Below are 24128 nucleotides of genomic sequence, written 5' to 3'. Positions count from 1 at the left end.
CACACACATGAAAGCAATACCTGGAAGTGTTGATGAGTTCTCATGGTGACAGTGTTTGGACTATGACATGCTTTGGACTAGGTCATGAGGTTCACAAGGGTCACAGAGCTCTCACATGCAAACTCTTTGAGAATTTTGTTCGACAGAGCAATTTTATCCAAAGTGGAAGTGATACCTGGAAGTGTTGATGAGTTATTATGGTGACAAGGTTTGGACTGTGGGTCACAGAGGACACATGGGTCACAGAAGTCTCGTGTGTAAACTCATCCAAGATTTTGGTCCAGGGAGTAGAGTATGAAAGCAATACCAGGAAGGTATTGGTTTTGACTGTGACATAGTGTTAACTAGATCACAAGGGTCACGGAGCGCTACTGGATCATAAATTCAATTCAATTTAATCAATTCAGATGTGTAAAAGTAACACAGACAATTACAGATGAAAAACGTGCACCTCAAACATCCCCTGCCACATGTGCTCGATGCAGAGCTCCAAATTCAGAGAGACATAAATAAGGTCATAGTTTAGTGTAATGCAGGGGTGGGCAATTAATTTTTACAAGGGGTCACATAGGGAACCTGAATTATGTCTGAGGGCCACACCATCGATAACTCGGCTGTCTCCCATTACAAATTTTACAAAAAATTACCTATTTAATAGCTTTTATAGGTAATGTTTATTATTGTAATAATATGTAAATATTTAAATATACCTAAATAAACCTCTCTAATGATTTGCAACACACAAGCTTGACATTTTTAATATCAAATCAAATCAAATCAATTTATTTACATAGCGCCAAATCACAACAGCTGCCCCAAGGCGCTTTATATTGCAAGGCAAAAGCCATACAATAATTACAGAAAAACCCCAACGGTCAAAACGACCCCCTATGAGCAAGCACTTGGCGACAGTGGGAAGGAAAACTCCCTTTTAACAGGAAGAAACCTCCAGCAGAACCAGGCTCAGGGAGGGGCAGTCTTCTGCTGGGACTGGTTCGGGCTGAGGGGAGAGAATCAGGAAAAAGACATGCTGTGGAAGACAGCACAGATCAATCACTAATGATTACATGCAGAGTGGTGCATACAGAGCAAAAAGAGAAAGAAACACTCAGTGCATCATGGGAACCCCCCAGCAGTCTAAGTCTATAGCAGCATAACTAAGGGATGGTTCAGAGTCACCTGATCCAGCCCTAACTATAAGCTTTAGCAAAAAGGAAAGTTTTAAGCCTAATCTTAAAAGTAGAGAGGGTGTCTGTCTCCCTGATCTGAATTGGGAGCTGGTTCCACAGGAGAGGAGCCTGAAAGCTGAAGGCTCTGCCTCCCATTCTACTCTTAAAAACCCTAGGAACTACAAGTAAGCCTGCAGTCTGAGAGCGAAGCGCTCTATTGGGGTGATATGGTACTAAAAGGTCCCTAAGATAAGATGGGACCTGATTATTCAAAACCTTATAAGTAAGAAGAAGAATTTTAAATTCCATTCTAGAATTAACAGGAAGCCAATGAAGAGAAGCCAATATGGGTGAAATATGCTCTCTCCTTCTAGTCCCCGTCAGTACTCTAACTGCAGCATTTTGAATTAACTGAAGGCTTTTCAGGGAACATTTAGGACAACCTGATAATAATGAATTACAATAGTCCAGCCTAGAGGAAATAAATGCATGAATTAGTTTTTCAGCATCACTCTGAGACAAGACCTTTCTGATTTTAGAGATATTGCGTAAATGCAAAAAAGCAGTCCTACATATTTGTTTAATATGCGCATTGAATGACATATCCTGATCAAAAATGACTCCAAGATTTCTCACAGTATTACTAGAGGTCAGGGTAATGCCATCCAGAGTAAGGATCTGGTTAGACACCATGTTTCTAAGATTTGTGGGGCCAAGTACAATAACTTCAGTTTTATCTGAATTTAAAAGCAGGAAATTAGAGGTCATCTATGTCTTTATGTCTGTAAGACATTCCTGCAGTTTAACTAATTGGTGTGTGTCCTCTGGCTTCATGGGTAGATAAAGCTGGGTAGCATCTGCGTAACAATGAAAATTTAAGCAATGCTGTCTAATAATACTGCCTAAGGGAAGCATGTATAAAGTGAATAAAATTGGTCCTAGCACAGAACCTTGTGGAACTCCATAATTAACCTTAGTCTGTGAAGAAGACTCCCCATTTACATGAACAAACTGTAATCTATTAGATAAATATGATTCAAACCACCGCAGCACACTGCCTTTAATACCTATGGCATGCTCTAATCTCTGTAATAAAATTTTATGGTCAACAGTATCAAAAGCAGCACTGAGGTCTAACAGAACAAGCACAGAGATGAGTCCACTGTCTGAGGCCATAAGAAGATCATTTGTAACCTTCACTAATGCTGTTTCTGTACTATGATGAATTCTAAAACCTGACTGAAACGCTTCAAATAGACCATTCCTCTGCAGATGATCAGTTAGCTGTTTTACAACTACCCTTTCAAGAATTTTTGAGAGAAAAGGAAGGTTGGAGATTGGCCTATAATTAGCTAAGATAGCTGGGTCAAGTGATGGCTTTTTAAGTAATGGTTTAATTACTGCCACCTTAAAAGCCTGTGGTACATAGCCAGCTAATCATATTTAAGATCAAAGCATTGATTAATGGTAGGGCTTCCTTGAGCAGCCTGGTAGGAATGGGGTCTAATAGACATGTTGATGGTTTGGAGGAAGTGACTAATGAAAATAACTCAGACAGAACAATCGGAGAGAAAGAGTCTAACCAAATAAAAGCATTACTGAAAGCAGCCAAAGACAACAATATGTATGCAAAGGGCCGCATGTGGCCCCCGAGCCGCAGTTTGCCCAGGTCTGAGTACTCAAAACCCAAGTATGTGCAGAAGATACAATTGTTTGCTTGACATGATTGATTAGTTCTCACATTTGATTCATTGGATGCACACGGTGGGAGTGAGTGACAATGAATGACAGAAGTGGCTATTTTGTGTTTGTGTGGATAATAACAAACACACAAATACATTTATTGGCCACAGAATAGTTGCATGCTCAGAGAGATACGTGTGCTGATCTAAGAATGAATGTCTTGGTTATGCACTGGATTCATATTGTGCACAAGAATGAATTAAACTGTGATTTAAACACACACAACCATATTTCAATCGCTCTACAATATCTTTTTTACTCTCTGTGGCCACTCTGGGGCTCCGTGGATGTGGGCACCTTCATTGGCACACATTGAAAGTCAGGTAATTTCAAGTCACTTGTGGGAGCATGCACTGGTGCTTTGCTTTGCCGCATCTGTGACACAAATGAACCACCTTGGGTCCTGCATGGCAACGGCCCAGGCAGACAACCAGCTCATTCCCAATGAGTCCATAGGGTGTGTGTTTATATGTATATGATGCACATTTAAAACTATCCGAATTTATTTTAGCCCACAGAAAGAAATGAAGCATGCGAGTTGTTGTTTGGTAGAGAGGTGGGGGAACCTTCATATGCATGAAGTTTTTCCTGCCCAGAGGGCACATAGGTGGCTAGCACTTTGTCTTAGAATGAACACGTGTGGTGAGCACCCGTCAGATTCTCATTTGCTACAACATGAGGGAATAGTTTGAGCAAAGGTACTGCATCAAATTTTGCCAAACTCTTGGTGATACCCAAGTGCAAACCATTCACTAGATTCAGAAGGCTTTTGGTGATGATGCCATGAACATAACGCAATTAAAAGATTTATACAACGGCTTCAAAAATGGGTGCACATCTATGGAGAGTGAAGCACATTCTGGTAAGCCATCCACAAGGCAAAATGACCAAGTGATTGACAGAATACAGACTTTGGTCGTAGATGATTGTTGTGTCACCATCCAAGGAGTTGTGGACAAGGTGCGGATAAGCACAGGTTTGCCACATTCCACATTGATGGAGGATCTGGGTGTGCGGAGAGTGTAATGGAAATTCGTGCTGATGACATGGGTACAACCCGGAAACAAAACTTGCAGCAATGTGCAGCGATGTCAAAATCATGTTGACCATTTTCTTTTGACTCCTGTGGAACGTTGCACCATTATTATGCACCAGAAGGCCAAAATAAAGAGGATTATCAGAAGGTCCTACATCGCCCTTGTGATGCTGTGCACCACAAATGACCGGATCTGTGGACGGGAAAAAGTTGACAGCTCCATCATGATAATGCACCCACCGATTCTGCTCAGCTGACTCAGGCTCTCCTGGCCAAACACAACACTCCTGTGATTCATCAGGCTTCATACTCCCCTGACATGGCTCCCTCTGATTTTTGGTTGCTCTCCAAGCCCAAAACAACACTAAAAGGGACTCAGTTTGAGTGGCGAGAAGACATCATGCAGAACGTGATGGCCCAGGTGGACACCATTCCAAAAAAGGTCTTCCAGTAATGCTTCCAACAATGGCAGAACCACTGGGAGAACTGTGTGCAATCCCAAGGAGACTACTTTGAAAGGGATTAGAATTTCAGATCCTCACGTGACTGATTGTATTTTGGCTGAATACTTTCTGAATGCATCTCACATACCTGTTTACTTTTACTGTGTTGCTTTTAGCATTTATAGGATCTTATATTAGATTTTTGTTGGATTTTATATGCTCTCATGCGGTTTCATTGAGGTCCTGGTAGTTTTAGTAAGATCTTCCATTATTACATTTATTCCGGGGGATTGCTTGAGGTCATGATGCTGACATTGTTTACATTATGTTTATGTTCATGTTCCATCTATAAGTAATTATCCTATTTATTATTAATGATCGTCGAGACCTGAGTACGTAATTTCATTCTTTCATGTTTTACATGGTAGGAATGACAATAACGAATCCTTGATATCTCTAAAGTAACCATCTATCTGATACATCCAGGTGACATGTGGGTGTCCACTTGGCCTTCTCCAGGTATTGGGGTCCTGGGGTGCTGGATCATGTACAGAGAAATGGACCACATGGCCAAAATGTCAAAGCTGACACTCCCTTACAATGCAAGTGATACTCCTAATCCTAGACTCTCTTAGTAAGTGCTTGTTTGATACAGAGTTATTCCAGCAATACCCAAGGACCCCCGAAGACACCTTGTATCAAAGACATCCAATCATCACCTTAGGTAACTGGTCAGCATGACCTTTCGAGGCACACTCTTTTTTTTCTTTTGGCTGCTTTCATTCTCACCCACAGGCCCAATGTCCCTATGAAATTTTATTAGAATCAGATCAGGTGTTCGAGCGATACGAACAGTTACACAAAGACCAAAGTGATCACAAGTGTGTACCCCTCTGGCTGCGCTGGTAATGACTAATGTAGCTGTATTTATAGGCATCTAACATGTAATTACACACAGTATGTGGCAGCCCTTGTAACATATTTCACTTTATGTGGAATCCGTTCTTATATAAAGGGAAAAGAAAATACAGAGTTGGGACACTAGGAAAAACAAAGATTACCAGAAGTGAAATTGGTACGATGTCAAAATGAATGTCTACAGATCTTTTTTCTGTCTATTTTAGCTGTGTGCTGCTCGTGGCACAGATGGAAAAACAGGCGCTGGGTCTATTCTCTAGAGGGGCGCGGTGTACACGACACAATACACACATCTGGGACACTTCTGGGAGGTTTTGCTCATCCTGGCGGTCTACAAGGTTTATTAACATGTTAACACAGCCACCTAAATGAAGATCAACATGCAATGTCCGTGCACGTGTGTGTGTTTTCCCCAGACAAACACTGTGAGACAAGCTTATCATGGAGACGGACATTAATTCCTTTCTGGCTCTTTTGGTGTCTGGCACGCAGCGCAGCACCAAGGGTCAACCTGAGCAGATATAAGGCTGACAAACATCCAGAAAACATTTCCTTGTTGAAAGCCAAACTCTTTACTGTGGAATAAAGGGAACGCTAACAGATCCAACAATAGAAGGATTTACAGACCACACCCTGCTGCTGCTACTACAACTGCATTATTAGTATTAGTTTGTAACCAAACATCGCAGGCTTTGGATGACATGCCAGAGGATTTACAGCGTGCACATACTTACACGGGTGCGCGCGCACACCCAGTCATTTGCATTCTTGAAAGATGAATTCAAAGCTCGGCCCACATCAAGGGTTTTTTTTTAAGGTAGTTAACTGATTCATGTTGGCAGAAGAGGAGCTACAGCACACGACAAAAGCTCCATGCAGACGTCTCAGCATGTCTCATTTGTGTTCTTGGCTCCATTGATGAGGTGTGAGGGGCAGACCACACACAAACACACACCACATCCTGGAAGAAAACTCATTGGATTATGTCCACTTCATAAATATGACAGAAATCATGAATGACACTTGACTGAGTCATAGCCTATTTTGCCCATTGTGTCTTTGTTTTGTCAGCCCAAGTCTTTATAGGTAGAGGGATGTTCAGTAAGTGACATTGTTGTGGGTGTGTCGTGACAATTTGGATCTTAGATATGGATATCTCTAAAATATTGTGACTTGCTACATGCAGCACAAGGGATTGTAGAGTAGAGCAATAAACATTTCCACTTCACTGTTGTTGTCATTGTAACACAAATAAGCAAAAGGACACAGAGAAGGCTGTCCGTCCACAAAATTTTGAAGAAAGTTTTATATGTATCAGGGCTTGATTTACAATGCATCCGGAAAGGATTCGCCTTGGGGCAACTGTTTGTTGTGATTTGGCGCTATATAAGAAAAAAGTTGATTGATTGATTGATTCACATCGCTTCACTTTTTCCAAAAATAGAGTGATTTTTTTCCCCTCAAAATTCAACTCACAACACCCCATGAAGATAACATGAAAAAAACTTTTGAAATTTTTGCAAATTTATTAAAAAAAACAAACTAAGAAATCATATGTACAGTAGTGTTCAGAATAATAGTAGTGCTATGTAACTAAAAAGATTAATCCAGGTTTTGAGTATATTTCTTATTGTTACATGGGAAACAAGGTACCAGTAGATTCAGTAGATTCTCACAAATCCAACAAGACCAAGCATTCATGATATTCACACTCTTAAGGCTATGAAACTGGGCTATTAGTAAAAAAAAGTAGAAAAGGCACAATAATCACAACAGCTTCACAATAATAGTACTATATGCTGTTGACGCTACAAACTCAAAACTATTATGTTCAAACTGCTTTTTTAGCAACCCTGTGAATCACATCTGCGAGGCATTCATTTTGTTGGTTTGGCACTAAGATTTTGCTTGTTTACTAGTGTGCTTGGGGTCATTGTCTTGTTGAAACACCCATTTCAAGGGCATGTCCTCTTCAGCATAAGGCAACATGACCTCTTCAAGTATTTTAACATATCCAAACTGATCCATGATACCTGGTATACGATATATAGGCCCAACACCATAGCAGGAGAAACATGCCCATATCATAATGCTTGCATCACCATGCTTCACTGTTTTCACTGTGAACTGTGGCTTGAATTCAGAGTTTGGGGGTCGTCTCACAAACTGTCTGTGGCCCTTGGACCCAAAAAGAACAATTTTACTCTCATCAGTCCACACAATATTCCTCCATTTCTCTTTAGGCCAGTTGATGTGTTCTTTGGCAAATTGTAACCTCTTCTGCACATGTCTTTTATTTAACAGAGGGACTTTGCAGGGGATTGTTGCAAATAAGTTAGCTTCACACAGTCGTCTTCTAACTGTCACAGCACTTACAGGTAACTCCAGACTGTCTTTGATCATCCTGGAGCTGATCAATGGGTGAGCCTTTGCCATTCTGGTTATTCTTCTATCCATTTTGATGATTGTTTTCCATTTTCTTCCACGCGTCTCTGTTTTTTTTTTTTTTTTTTTTCCATTTGTCCAAGCATTGGAGATCATTGTAGATGAACAGCCTATAATTTTTTCCACCTGCATATAAGTTTTCCCCTCGCCAATCAACTTTTTAATCAAACTACGCTGTTCTTCTGAACAATGTCTTGAACGTCCCATTTTCCTCAGGCTGTTAAAGAGAAAAGCATATTCAACAGGTGCTGGCTTCATCCTTAAATAGGGGAACCTGATTCACACCTGTTTGTTCCACAAAATTGACGAACTCACTGACTGAATGCCACACTACTATTATTGTGAACACCCCCTTTTCTACTTTTTTTTACTAATAGCCCAATTTCATAGCCTTAACAGTGTGCATATCATGAATGCTTGGTCTTGTTGGATTCGTGAGAATCTACTGAATCTACTGGTACCTTGTTTCCCATGTAACAATAAGAAATATACTCAAAACCTGGATTAATCTTTTTAGTCACATAGCACTACTATTATTCTGAACACTACCGTACATACGTATTCACAGCCTTTGCTCAATACTTTGTTGATGCACCTTTTGCAGCAATTACAGCCTCAAGTCTTCTTGAATATGATTCCACAAGCTCGTTGCACCTATCTTCGGGCAGTTTTGGCCATTCCTCTTTGCAGCACCTCTCAAGCTCCATCAGGTTGGATGGGGAGCATCGGTGCACAGCCACTTTCACATCTCTCCAGAGATATTCAATCGGATTCAGGTCTGGGCTCTGGGCTGGGCCACTCAAGGACATTCACAGAGTTGTCCTGAAGCCACTCCTTTGATATCTTGGCTGTGTGCTTAGGGTCAGTGTCCTGCTGAAAGATGAACCGTTGACCCAGTCTGAGGTCAAGAGCGCTCTGGAGCAGGTTTTCATCCAGGATGTCTCTGTACTTGCTGCATTCATCTTTCCCTCAATCCTGACTAGTCTCCCAGTTCCTGCTTCTGAAAAACATCCCCACAGCATAAAAGGTTGCAGTGCAAGTTGTGACAGTTTAAGGTGCTCTTTGGAGGTGGGGGGTGCAATTGCAGCTGCAGGAACAAGCGAAAATTTAAAAAAAAAAGTTTTTTATACTGTGTTAAAATTAACAGGAAAGTTGTTTCAGTGAGGCATTTATTGAAAACTATTTTTATCTGTATCATTAATCATGTGGTCCCTAATATCAGCATCAGACCCCAAAAATATCCATATGGGTGGGGATCTACCAGTGCACACAAACTCCACTCACACAGCCAGCCTCCAAAATAATAAACTTTTTCTGCCGTACATCTCTTATGTGTTTTACAGCTTAACTGCTCTGAAACAATCACAAAATACGATTTTGTCAGATTCACAGTTTTGTTTAAGTGAATACGGTGAGCACAGTGATGTGGCTCATCACTTTTTCACTCGCTCTGACTGAAGCATTCTCTCTGCAGCCAAGAAAGAAAAAAAATGCAGTCACCCAACCATGATGAACGAAGCTATGCTTTGTGCTCTGGCAGTGAGACTACTATAAACACAACCTATACCAGTGGACTTTACATGCCGTTATTTCACATCCTGAGGATGCTACATGTATGAAAAAAATCCTTGTTATTTTTATTTTCTTTGTGTTTTGTATAGAGGACCGCAATTAACTGTAACCCTGTATATCAGGGCTGCCCATTACATTGACCGTGACAGACCGATCAATTGCAAAGATAGTGCACCCACTTTGCCCAGTTTTAGTGTTTGATGTTGTGAGCTGTTCATCCGCTGTTTTGTGCAGCAGCTCTGAGTTGAAAAACACTTCCCGTTGTCTCACTGTATCTCAAAGCATGGCAATGACAGCACACCTGCAATAAGCTTTACAAAGACAATTTAACACTTTTCTTTAAAATTCTGTGCCGCTCTGTGGGTGCCCTCGCTGTGGTTAAACTAAAAACAGCTAAAGATCTGTGACGCGTTAACAACAAATAATCAGACTTACTACAAGCTTTTTATCCCCCAAATGCACCTGAGGTCTCTTTCTAAGGACAACATGACTTAAAAAACGTCAATCAGGTCGTGCTTTCTGCATAAATACACACTTTATCCATTCTTTCTGCTCAGGCAGCAAACCAGGGGTGAATCCAGGCGTAAAGATTAAAGATCCACTTTTGAAGGCATTTTTTCATACTACTAAATACTACTACTACTACTACTACTACTACTTATACTCACTCACTCATCTTCAACCACTTACTCCAATTAAGGGTCACGGAGGGGCTGGAGCCTATCCCAGCAGTCAGAGGGCGTGAGGCGGAGTACACCCTGGACAAGACGCCTGTCTGTCACAACGGCCACATAGAGACAAACAAACACATTCAAACCCGCATGCACACCTACAGACAATTTAAAGTTTCCAATCCACCTAACCTGCATGTCGTTGGATGTAGAAGGAAGCCGGGGCACCGAGAGGGAACCCACGCAAACTCGGAGATAACATGCAAACTCCACACAGAAAGGTTACAGGTGGGAATCGCTCCCATGACCTTACTGCTGTGAGGCAACAGTGCTAACCACTAAGCCACCATGCTGCCAATAATAATAATAATAATAATTTTTAACAACTAAAATGTTTAAGTCAGTATTACTTGGGGATCGAGTTTTACTACAGTTCTGCACTAAGTTTAATTGATGAGCCAATGTGCGTTTAGCGTTTGTAATGTAGGTAGATTATTTAGACATGGTCATTTTAAACGTAGCTTACAAGCCGAAAAAATGGGGGCACCCCTGCTGTATATAATGTCATCAATTTTTTAAAGACTGCACAGACCACCTCCATCTACACCGCTGCCTTCAGCTTTGTCTCTTTTGCAGCATAAACACTATTATTACTTCTTCGACTACCACCAAACTATAATGGCACAATACTGTACATCTGCACCATTTAAAAATCAAATATCCGCTAAATCCACAATACGGATCAGATGCGGATCAAACCTAGCCTATTCACTGAGAGTGCCAATTTGCACCTCATTATCACAAATGAGAGTGATTGGGGCACTTTTGATTGAGATATAATGCAAAATGTACACCAAATGGGCTTTTCAATATTAAATTCAAATGTCCACAAAATCCACAGTCTGGATCAGATCCAGATCAAACTTTGTCAGGTGATAGTGAGTGGCAGTCTGCACCTCACTTTCAAATATGAGAGTGATTTGGGTATGTTTAATTCAGATACACTCAACAAAAATATAAACGCAACACTTTTGGTTTTGCTCCCATTTTGTATGAGATGAACTCAAAGATCTAAAACTTTTTCCACATACACAATATCACCATTTCCCTCAAATATTGTTCACAAACCAGTCTAAATCTGTGATAGTGAGCACTTCTCCTTTGCTGAGATAATCCATCCCACCTCACAGGTGTGCCATATCAAGATGCTGATTAGACACCATGATTAGTGCACAGGTGTGCCTTAGACTGCCCACAATAAAAGGCCACTCTGAAAGGTGCAGTTTTGTTTTATTGGGGGGGGATACCAGTCAGTATCTGGTGTGATCACCATTTGCCTCATGCAGTGCAACACATCTCCTTCGCATAGAGTTGATCAGGTTGTCAATTGTGGCCTGTGGAATGTTGGTCCACTCCTCTTTAATGGCTGTGCGAAGTTGCTGGATATTGGCAGGAACTGGTACACGCTGTCGTATACGCCGGTCCAGAGCATCCCAAACATGCTCAATGGGTGACATGTCCGGTGAGTATGCCGGCCATGCAAGAACTGGGACATTTTCAGCTTCCAAGAATTGTGTACAGATCCTTGCAACATGGGGCCATGCATTATCCTGCTGCAACATGAGGTGATGTTCTTGGATGTATGGCACAACAATGGGCCTCAGGATCTCGTCACGGTATCTCTGTGCAAGCAAAATGCCATCAATAAAATGCACCTGTGTTCTTCAGCCATAACAGACGCCTGCCCATACCATAACTCCACCGCCACCATGGGCCACTCGATCCACAACATTGACATCAGAAAACCGCTCACCCACACGACGCCACACACGCTGTCTGCCATCTGCCCTGAACAGTGTGAACCGGGATTCATCCATGAAGAGAACACCTCTCCAACGTGCCAAACGCCAGCGAATGTGAGCATTTGCCCACTCAAGTCGGTTACGACGACGAACTGGAGTCAGGTCGAGACCCTGATGAGGACGACGAGCATGCAGATGAGCTTCCCTGAGACGGTTTCTGACAGTTTGTGCAGAAATTCTTTGGTTATGCAAACCAATTGTTTCAGCAGCTGTCCGAGTGGCTGGTCTCAGACGATCTTGGAGGTGAACATGCTGGATGTGGAGGTCCTGGGCTGGTGTGGTTACACGTGGTCTGCGGTTGTGAGGCTGGTTGGATGTACTGCCAAATTCTCTGAAACGCCTTTGGAGACGGCTTATGATAGAGAAATGAACATTCAATACACGAGCAACAGCTCTGGTTGACATTCCTGCTGTCAGCATGCCAATTGCACGCTCCCTCAAATCTTGCGACATCTGTGGCATTGTGCTGTGTGATAAAACTGCACCTTTCAGAGTGGCCTGACTGGTTTGTGAACAATATTTGAGGGAAATGGTGATATTGTGTATGTGGAAAAAGTTTTAGATCTTTGAGTTCATCTCATACAAAATGGGAGCAAAACCAAAAGTGTTGCGTTTATATTTTTGTTGAGTGTATAATATAAAATATACGAGGTCTGTCCATAAAGTATCGTACCTTTTTATTTTTTTTTTTAACTATATGGATATGATTCAGTCAGACAAGCTTGAACCCTTGTGTGCATGCGTGAGTTTTTCCACGCCTGTCGGTGACGTCATTCACCTGTGAGCACGCCTTGTGGAAGGAGTGGTCCCGCCCCGTCGTCGGATTTTCATTGTCTGGAAATGGCGGAATGATTTGGGGTTTTTTTCCATCAGAATTTTTTCAGAAGCTGTTAGAGACTGGCACCTGGAAACCATTCGAAAAATTTATCTGGCTTTCGGTGAAAATTTTACGGGCTTCACAGAGAATAAGGACTATTACTACAGCTTTAAGGATGGCCCAAGTGAAATCTGCCGGAAAATGGTTGATGTCCAGCTCTTGTGATAACCAGAAAAAGAGCACACGACGTTCTCGTATCCACAGAGCCATCCGTTTAGAAATGGTCCGGTGGCTTGTGCCGCGTCGTCGCAGCTCGGAGCGCGGTGTGCCGAACGTCCTTAAAGGGGTCCTTAAAGCTGTACTAACAGACCTTATTCTCTGTGAAGCCTGTAAAATTTTCACCGAAAGCGAGAAAATTTTTTCGAATGGTTTCCAGGTGCCAGTCTCTAACAGCTTCTGAAAAAATTCTGATGGAAAAAAACCCCAAATCATTCCGCCATTTCCAGACAATGAAAATGCGACGACGGGGCGGGACCACTCCTTCCACAAGGCGTGCTCACAGGCGAATGACATCACCGACAGGTGTGGAAAAACTCACGCATGCACACGAGGGTTCAAGATTGTCTGACGTGAAAACATATGAATCAAATCCATATAGTTTAAAAAAAATAATAAAAAGGTACGATACTTTATGGACAGACCTCGTACATTAAATGGGCTTTCCAATGTTTATTTTAAATGGCCACAAAAGCTGTAATCTGGATCAGATCCAGATCAAACTTTGTCAGTCGATAAAAGATACCATCCTACAAAACGCTTTCAAATATGAAAGAAGTTTGATCTTTTTTGACAGTTATGAATTTTGTGTAGTGGAGGTGTCAGAGAGGAGGATGCTGAGGAAGCTGCTCAGCATCCTGGACAAACACCTCCCATCCCCTGCAGGCCACACTGACATCCTATCAGAGCACCTTCAGCCATAGACTGAGACCACCGAGGTGCACCAGGAGGTGTTTTCTACCTGTGGGAATCAGACTGTATAATTCCTCCCCATTCAGCAGGATGAATACATAATGAACAGGGTTATTCAGAGTTATTCAGTTATTCAGAGTTATGTGTAATATTGTCAAACATTTTCTGCAAATGTCTTCCAATCATTTCGCATAAATTGTTGTACTTATTGTAAAAAAAAAAGTTGACTCTTGACTGTTTCTGTACTCTGGCAACATAATTTCCTTTGGGATAAATAAAGTTGATCTTTTCTTGTCTTATTTTTTAAAATTGTTCAATGTTAAAGATAGGGATTTTTCCAATATTTTTCCTGACTTTGCCCTTTGACCTATGACCTTTTATCACTTCTTGCCCATTAGGATATGAATCTTCAGTCCAAAAAAAAAAAAAAAAAAAAAAAAAAAAATCCATAACGATATATGAAAAATTGTGGACTCCAGGCTGTCCACAAACAGACAAACAAACAAACAAACAAAAAAGTCAGCATAATCGTCCCTAAAATTTTATCACATTGTGTTGAAAGACAAACAAACAGGGTTCAGCTCCCTGATGGAATGAGGCCCACTGTGTAAATTAGGAAAGTGTAGTTAGCAGTGATGGAACATCAGTGTTACCAAAAAGGTTCACGCGGACCCTCTTCAGACTAAACGGGTCCTGACTGCTGTACGTTCACGACACGGATGCCATCAGCGCCGTTCACCTTTCAACACCAGCCACACGCGAGTCCGAGGAGACTCCACGGAATAACTGTGTGTTTCTCCCAACACTACATGGACTTTCCACACGGCCTCAACATGTTAAAAATAATAATAAAACTCCAGTTTAAACATCTAGACGGAGCTGTTTCCTGTCCAATTTACCTCTCAACACCCCCCCCCCCCCCCCCACCAAAAAAATTAAAATACACACAAATCTACACCTCCACTTCATCAGGGCCACTCGCCCCCCGTCCCTAAAATGCCAGCTTCTTTCCACTGCTCAACTGCTGCCAGGAATGGAGGGATTTAAGGGAAGAATGAGGGAAAGAGGGGGATGGGTGGTTTGAGTGGAAAAGGGGGATTGGGAGTTTGCAGCAGGATCTTATTGCAGCTTCATCCCAGTGAAATATTTTGCTGTGGAGAAAGCAGAGGGAGAGACGGACAGAGAACAAGAGACAGAAAGAAAGGCTACACTGCTGTGGCGTTGAGATAGCGAGAGAGACCCCCCCCCCCGACCCCCACCGAGCCCTCCATACCTCTGTAACAATGGACACTTTATGCCCGGGATTTTTGGCTGTCTTAACAGCCTTTGAATACAGGAAGGAAAGCACAACATAATAACGCCACAAAATGCACTTTACTCGTTTATATAGGCAGAGGTACAGTCGGACACATTTTGTTCAAGTGCAGCCTGATGAGGAAATAATTTAAATTTGTGCTTTTGACTCCTCAAGCAAAAGTCATTACACCACAAGACTGTGAAATCAAGAATCAAGACGCATTTGACTGTCAATCAAATGTCAAACCTAAAATACCATACTGTCAAAACTTTTCACACCCACTAGTGTGACATGAATAAATTTAACAGGAAGACAGAGGACGGGAAGGAGAGGAACAGTAGTAGCCAGGAAACCAGCAGCGATCAGTATGTGTGGTATTTATATTTATATTTGCAATTTTTTTTTTTTTACTTTCACTTTTGTGTGCTTCCTCCCCTATGTGCTGCTATACAATGCTGCTGGAGCCTCAATTTCACTAAAGGAGTTTTCCCTAGGGATTAGTAATGTTCTATCTAATCTAACTCATATTGTTGAAAAGTGTCGTATCTGTTTGTGCGCCCTGTTGCAGATCCACACGAGGTAAGTTCAGCTGACTGTTAAGAACACACACACAAACCTGTCTGTTTGTATCATAAGCCTGCGCAATTTACTGCATCGCAAAATCGTGATATTGTCCTGTGAGTCGTTATACAGTCATCGTTAAAAGGTTGACTGTCGTTCAACTTCGTCCAACCTCCCAAGTCTGACGTCTTGCACGAACGTTGCCATTATCTTAACGGAACAAGAACTAAAGGTCCGACCAGCTGAACATGACTCGTCCATGTGTGGGACAAAAAGCAATGTTTTCATATAGAAACAATAGCGGCAAGAATGTTTTATCAACTATTTACGCATGTTCCAGCTGTTTGAGGCTGGAACAGCTGTGTGCACGTTCCAGCCGGCTGGAGCATCTGTGTGCGAAAGCTGTTCTGGCCATGGGCAGCTGGAATGGCTCTGCGCAGGTTCGCATGTTTTGTTTTGATTTTGTTTAAAGCGTCAAGGTCGGCGTTCGCTTCATTTTTCCTTTGTTAGGTTCAGTTGTTACATTCCGTTATGTGCTCTGGATTTGCAGGCTTTTCGGTGATAGAATTGCCGGCTCATTCGTCCACCTTTTCTTGATGATTTGTGACTTTGTGACTTTTTTCCTTCATTCGGCTATCGTCGTGTGCCGTGTGACCGGGCCCTTAGTCTTGATCCAGGACAATTGCAAATGCAGAAACAACCCATTCAGCATTCCAGTCATTTTTCTCTTTATTCCTTATGTTTTCCCAAACAGTTTGTGGGAAAACCTCCTTCTTCATGACTACAGATGGCCTTTGATCACAATGACCTGCTCAAACAACTATTCAAAAGAAGGCGACTTTCAGTCCTTCTGCAGAAATAATGCAGGTAACTCACCTGTATAGTCTGGCATGATGCGAGGTGGGTTGGGGCAGAGAGGGGCCGCAGTTTCAGTGTAAGACAGCATTAAATCTGGTGAATGAAGGAAAAGCAAAAATATTTAGAGACTGAGATTTACAGAATACTCTGGAGAAAACTGATGGAGAAGTACAGAGAAGGCGGCCAGAAGGAGTTACATTGTGTTTGTGGATTTAGAGAAAGCTTATGACAGGGTGCCAAGAGAAGAGTGGTGGTACTGTATGAGGAAGTCTGGAGTGGCAGAGAAGTATGTTAGGGTAGAGTAGGACATGTACAGTTGTATGCAAACGTTTGGGCACCGCTGATTATTTTCATGATTTTCCTTTATAAATCATTGGTTGTCTGGATCAGAAATGTCAGTTAAATATATCATATAGCAGACAAACACTGATATTTGAGAAGTGAAATGAAGTTTGTAGAATTTACAGAAAGTGTGCAATAATTATTTTACAAAATTGGGCATGTGCATAAATATGGGCACCTTTGTCATTTTATTGATTTGAATACACTTAATACTAATTACTGTAACACAAAATTGGTTTGGTAAGCTCATTGACCCTTGACCTCCTTACACAGGTGAATCCAATCACAAGAAAGAGTATTTAAGGTGGCCATAAAATGGCAGCCTCTAAACAACTCTCAAATGACCTGAAAGCAAAGATTGTTCAACATCATGGTTTAGGGGAAGGATACAAAAAGCTATCTCAGAGATTTCAGCTGTCAGTTTCCACTGTGAGGAACATAGTGAGGAAATGGAAGACTGCAGGTGCAGTACTAGTTAAGGCCGAAGTGGCAGACCAAGAAAAATCTCAGATAAGCTGAAGTGAAGGATGATGAGAACAGTCATAATCAACATGATCTTGCTGCAGATAGTGTCTCTGTGCATCGTTCAACTATACAGCACACTTTGCACAAGGAGATGCTGAAATGCAGAGGAAGACTTTTCTGCATATACACCACAAACAGAGTCGCTTGAGGTATGCTAAAGCACATTTGGACAAGCCTGGTTCATTTTGGAATAAGGTGTTGTGGACTGATGAAACTAAAATTGAGTTATTTGGACATAACAAGGGGAGGTATGCATGGCTGAAAAAGAACACAGTATTCCAAGAAAACACTTGCTAACTACAGTAAAATTTGGAGGTGGTTCCATCATGCTGTGGGGCTGTGTGACCAGTGCAGGTACTGGGAATCTTGTTAAAGTTGAGGGTCACATGGATTCCAGTCACTATCAGCAGATTCTTGAGAACAATGTTCATGGATCAGTGACAAATTTGAAGTTGCACCGGGGCTGGATCTTTCAACAAGACAACGACCCTAAACACTGCTCAAAATCTACTAAGGCATTCATGCAGAGGAACAAGTACAATGTTCTGGAATGGCCATCTCAGTCCCCAGACCTGAATATTATTAAAAATCTGTGGTGCAATTTTTTTGCCCCATCTGCATACATAGTAATAGTAAATGCCACACTGGCAGAACCATTTATGAACATTAATACTCATATATGCAATTTATTCTTGCAAGACAGAAGGTATGTAGTGCATGAGTGAATGTGGTGTGTGTGTGTGACCCCCATCCGCCCTTCCCGATCAGCCTACAACATCCTAATCAAAGCCAACTGACAGCTTCTATCAGGAAGGGCCGGCCACCAAAACAACATCTGTGGTGCAATTTTAAGCGGGCTGTCCATGCTCAGAAACCAACAAAGCTGACTGAACTGGAGATGTTTTGTAAAGAAGAATGGTCCAAAATACCTTCAAGCAGAATCCAGCCGCTCATTGGAAGCTATAGGAAGCGTTTACAGGCTATTTCTGCAAAAGGAGGATCTACTAAATATTGATGTATTTTTTCTGTTGCCCAAATTTATGCACCTGCCTAATTTTATTTAAGACCTTCTAAGCCTGTATAGTCCATCGATGTGAAATTTTACTTATTTGTGAGATACTGACAAGCCAAAATGAGGCGGATGGTAGGGGGTTAAAGAATTATTGCATACTTTCTATAAATCCTGTAAACTTCATTTCACTTCTCAAATATCACTGTGTTTGTCTGTTATATGATATATTTAACTGAAATTGCTGATCCAAACAACCAATGATTTATAAAGGAAAATGATGGAAATCATCAGAGATGCCCAAACGTTTGCATATAACTGTACAAGAATAGTGTGACAGTGGTGAGATGCGCAGTAGGAATGACAGACTCATTCAAGGTGGAGGTGAGATTACACCAAGGATCAGCTCTGAGTCGTTTCTTGTTTCCAATGATAATGGACATGTTGATTGATGAGATCAGACAGGAGTCTCCAAGAACTATAATGTTTGCAGATGACATTGTGATCTGTAGTGAGAGTATAGAGCAAGTTGAGTCTAGCCTGGAGAGGAGGTGATATGCTCTGGAGAGCAAGAGAATCAACGTCAGTAGCAAGACTGAGTATATGTGTGTGAATGAGAGGGAGCCCAGTGGAATAGTGTGGTTACAAGGAGTAGAAGTGGTGAAAGTAGATGAATTTAAATCCTTGGGGTTAACTGTCCAAAGTAATAGAGAGTGTGATAGAGAAGTGAAGAAGAGAGTGCAGGCAGGGTGGAGTGGGTGGAGAAAGGTGGCAGGAGTGATTTGTGATCAAAGAATATCTGCAAGAGTGAAGGGGAAAGTTTACAAGACAGTAGTGAGACCAGCCATGTTGTACGGCTTAGAGATGGTAGCATTAACAAAAAGACAATGAAGGACCATATCAGAGGGACAGCTCAGGTGGGGTGGTTTGGAGACAAAATCAGAGAGGCAAGATTGAGATGGTTTGGACATGTGCAGAGGAGGGACCCAGGCTATATAGGGAGGAGAATGCTGAGGATGGAGCCACCAGGCAAGAGGAGAAAACAGAGGCCAAAGAGGAGGTTTATGGATGTGGTGAGAGAGGATATGCAGGTGGTCAGTGTCTCTCTGGGTGCCTTTGCATTTTATGTACTTGATGCTGTATTTTGGGTTCATGTCTCAGGTTTTGTTTCATGTTTAGATTTTATTTCCATGCTTGTTTTGATGTCTGCTTCGTCTTTAGTCACCTTATGTTCCATTAGTTCCTCAAGTGTCCTTGTTCTTTTAGTCCTCACTGATTCCTTGCACTTGAGTCAATTTGTTCTGTTTGCTTTTAAGTCACATGTGTCTGCTTGTTCATTTGTCAGTCGATTGCCTGAGTTACGTGTGTATGTTAGTCTCTTATGTGGTCACCTTTTGTGTCATATTGTGTCATTATTCACTGCTGTGTTTGTAACCATTGTTAGTTTAGTCTGCTCCTCACACCTCTCATGTGATCTCTTCTTTGAATATATATATATATATATATATATATATATATATATATATATATATATATATATATGGGTCAGTCATCATTCACAGAGAGAAGCTGCAAAAAAAGTCTCCCTCACCAAGATGTCACTCATTGCAGTAAACCGAGAGTCAACAACCAAAAGCCACTAAATTTTGGTGTTGATTAGGATTCATATGTGGATTTTGGATTATTCTTATCTTTCTTTTAATATCAACATTGCCATTTTTTTAAACAATTTCTCAACTAATGCACTGATGCCAATAAACTCTCAGTCACACACATCCTACAATAAACAATAACTGAAGGTTTCTGAAGAGCTGCAGGGAAAAGAGCAATTATACGTATGGGGGGGGCGGGACTACATTTATTGAGTTTAGAACATATATTATTAAAAATTATATTTTGCACACTCACCCAGTGGCTTGTGTTCATCTGAATGGGAATATGGAGGAGGAGGGGAGTCTGAAAATAAAACAAAAAATTAAAAGTTAAAGGTTTAATGTACTTAGTTCTAAATTTAAACTAAAACACATCTGAACAAAATCTGCTTTATTCTATTTTGCTTCCTTCAAATATCAAACTCAAAACATATGTTAAGACTGATGTGTCTGTTGTTCACCTGCCATTTAGTCTGACATAAAATATGTTTTATGGAGTATGCTCTTTAGGCTCAGCTCAACAGTGTGTTTATTTGGATGACAGTTCGGTGGGACTTCCAAGTTATTTAAACTTTTCCAGATCACAGGTCACAGCAGGTTTGTGAGATGCTGTTCAGGGCACAGGTGCTGCTTTCTGACTTATGCATTTATCACAAATTCCTGTTGTTCAGTTTTAATTTATCATTTGCTTTTTCTGTCTTTTCTTGCTCTGTGAGTTAGTGAATAGAAAGGAATGCTGTGTGGGGACACAAATAAAAATTTATTTTGGTGCTGTTACATATGCTTGAGATTACATGATAATGCAAGCAGTAAGCTTTGACGGTCCTGAACAAGACATACTCAGAACAAGAAAAAGTTTGTGCAGTCTATGGTTAAATGTCCTCATGGTCTCACACTTCTCTGACTGCACATCATCTTGTCCTGCTATAAGCATAATTGTGGTTGGAAATTGCTCTGTATGGACACCATATATATATATATATATATATATATATATATATATATATATATATATATATATATATATATATATATATATATATATACACACACACATACACACATACGCAGCCGATCTGCTCTGTATGTACTTGGGGAGGCCAGAGGAAGGTTCCCTGAGAAAATGAGGATCATCCTATAATCCATTATGTCTGCCAGAGGTGTTATCCAGATCTATGTTACTTTGCAACTAAAAAAATCTGATTGATTGAATTTCTTGATGGTGCATTGAGGAAGGTTCCTTTCCAAAAATGGCCATTGTCTCTTATCCAGTATGGCTAATTTGGATGCCATCTTGATTTTCATTTCCATCCAATAAGTAAAGAACACCTTATCTAATGCAAACCACTTGTTGGTGGTGGGTTTGGGGAGTCTTGAGGAAGTATACTTTAGAAAATGGGGGTCATTACATCACATCCTGCATGTAAATCAGCAATCTTTTCTGCACAAGTAGACCATATACCATGATAAAGGCAACAGTCTGTTACTATAGAAATAACTTCAAGACTTTATGATCACCATATACCAACTTAATATAAAAGTGCCCTACTGACTTGAGATACCACACAGATGGTCAAACAACATGTAAGAGTGACATAGCCTTTAAAGTGTTGGAGTTCAAAGATACAAATGAAGTCTGCAAACCAGCAGGGGAGGACATCAGATCTGTGTGACATCACAAGCCACAAATGTTAAAGAAAGAGAAGAAAATAATCAAAATTCTGGCATTCTACTCCAGCAGACCTTTATGTGGTTATAAGAAATGTGTTCATGAGATAGCTAAAAGAACATGTAAGCTATCTAACAACCCTCTCTACACAAATCCACTTGTTTGGGATATTGCTTCTGTCTTGACCATCCATAGCACACACTCTAAAGCTCATATCATAAGTGCATTTTGGGCGTGTCCAACTTCACTTGGGCACAAAGTAAGACACAGGGTTGTATTTAATCACTTTATTGACCATGGGTGTGTTTTGGGCGCAACATGAGGTCCACCAATCTGTGTCTTCAAAGTGTCTTCTGTTATTGCCTTTAGGACTCATGTGCAAGTGGAGTGAAAGGTTTTCTGGTGATTAAACAGATCATTAAGGGAGTAGCAGGTCCCAGTGTTGAAGCAGTTGAACAATATTGCCAGTGTCAAGATGAGTCCACTGAAGCACAAAATTCTCAACCTTACCTGGATTGTTGCAGAAGTGTGGCTATGTATATTTATGACAGAGTGGCATGTTAACTACTACGAACACTAGTGTAGTCATAACAATTGTAATGTTTCATTAGCTACAGATAAACTCTTAAACAAATCTCTTAAAGGGATCATAGTAAACATGTTTTCAAAAACCATTGTTGAATACTTGCTTGTGTAGGTCAATGGGAATAAAAGTGTCAATGTGTGTGTTGGGGGTGGAGGACTCAACGTAAAACCTCACCCAGGGTGGCATCATTACCAGGCACGTCCCTTTTCTTGACAGTAAAGTATGCTGATGGTGCATGTTTCTTGAAATTCCGACATGTATGTTATTGTCATTAGCTTTACTTGCACTGTGAGTATAGTCACCACTTGTGTCTGGGTGCCTACAAAAGCCAGCACTTTTGCAGAGTTAAAGTGCAACAAAATCAGTAGTTTGTTCACACAGTTTGTATCATAAAGAACCACATGTACAATAACAGAGAAGTAACACAATATTTGGCTATGATAACGTGAGAACAGCTTCACAGAGCCAGCAGGGATTCAGATATGGCCCTCTGCTACGTATACGTAACAGACCTCTGTAATATACGAGGTCTGTCAATAAAGTATAGGTCCTTTTTATTTTTTTCAAAAACTATATGGATTTCATTCATATGTTTTTACGTCAGACATGCTTGAACCCTCGTGCGCATGCGTGTGTTTTTCCACACCTGTCGGTGACGTCATTCGCCTGTGAGCACTCCTTGTGGGAGGAGTCGTCCAGCCCCTCATCGGAATTCCTTTGTCTGAGAAGTTGCTGAGAGACTGGCGCTTTGTTTGATCAAATTTTTTTCTAAACCTGTGAGACACATCGAAGTGGACACAGTTCAAAAAATTAAGCTGGTTTTCGGTGAAAATTTTAACGGCTGATGAGAGATTTTGAGGTGATTCTGTCGCTTTAAGGACTTCCCACGGAGCGAGACATCGTGCAGCGCTCCCAGGCGCTGTCGTCAGCCTGTTTCAAGCTGAAAACCTCCACATTTCAGGCTCTATTGATCCAGGACGTCGTGAGAGAACAGAGAAGTTTCAGAAGAAGTCAGTTTCAGCATTTTATCCGGATATTCCACTGTTAAAAGGAGATTTTTTTTAATGAAAGACGTGCGGGCGGATTGCAGCGTCGGCTCGCAGCCGCCGCGACGCTTCACCACAGGAAAAACACCTCTGTTGGAAGCCTTAAGGACAAGTTGGAACATGTCCAGCTGTTAAACAATTTCTCATATACTCACTCCACTGAAAGCCATCAAAAGCCGCCTGGATTTTACAAATGGTTATCAACATGGAGGTGTTTTTCCTGTGCCGCCGCACCGCACCAGCTGCGTCCTTTCATTAAAAAAATCTCCTTTAACAGTGGAATATCTGGATAAAATGCTGAAACCGACTTCTTCTGAAACTTCTCTGTTCTCTCACGACGTCCTGGATCAATAGAGCCTGAAATGTGGAGGTTTTCAGCTTGAAACAGGCTGACGACAGCGCCTGGGAGTGCTGCACGATGTCTCGCTCCGTGGGAAGTCCTTAAAGCGACAGTATCACCTCAAAATCTCTCATCAGCCGTTAAAATTTTCACCGAAAACCAGCTTAATTTTTCGAACCGTGTCCACTTCGATGTGTCTCACAGGTTTAGAAAAAATTTTGATCAAACAAAGCGCCAGTCTCTCAGCAACTTCTCAGACAAAGGAATTCCGACGAGGGGCTGGACGACTCCTCCCACAAGGAGTGCTCACAGGCGAATGACGTCACCGACAGGCGGGGAAAAACTCACGCATGTGCACGAGGGTTCAAGCATGTCTGACGTAAAAACATATGAATGAAATCCATATAGTTTTTGAAAAAAAATAAAAAGGACCTATACTTTATTGACAGCCCTCGTATATATAGGATGTCTCAAAAAATGTACCCAAAAGCACTCTGAAATATGAATACCAGGAAATGGTTTAACTGGGAAATAATAGTGTTTTTCTCATTTCAGGAACCCTAAAATTTGTTCTACAAGACATTAAAGTTCAGGAAAA

At 41.3% G+C, this 24128-nt stretch overlaps 1 protein-coding gene across 2 annotated transcripts in view; it reads right to left on the bottom strand.

The window, feature by feature from the left end:
* LOC117530842 (mothers against decapentaplegic homolog 6-like) overlaps positions 1-24128 on the bottom strand; it is an 83327-nt gene that overhangs the window by 43666 nt on the left and 15533 nt on the right. The window contains exons 2-3 of one of the 2 annotated variants that reach the window (XM_034193786.1): positions 20146-20193; positions 16380-16454 (exon numbers count right to left, since the gene is read on the bottom strand). In XM_034193786.1, coding sequence (XP_034049677.1) covers positions 16380-16454; positions 20146-20193 — 123 coding nt within the window. The remainder of the gene's footprint in view (positions 1-16379; positions 16455-20145; positions 20194-24128) is intronic. The other variant, XM_034193793.1, reaches the window with a different exon arrangement.

Source organism: Thalassophryne amazonica, chromosome 2, assembly GCF_902500255.1.
Source record: "Thalassophryne amazonica chromosome 2, fThaAma1.1, whole genome shotgun sequence".
NCBI classification, from domain to species: domain Eukaryota; kingdom Metazoa; phylum Chordata; class Actinopteri; order Batrachoidiformes; family Batrachoididae; genus Thalassophryne; species Thalassophryne amazonica.
The sequence above is the reverse complement of the archived record's forward strand: the minus strand, read 5'-3'. Positions and strand labels throughout refer to the sequence as shown.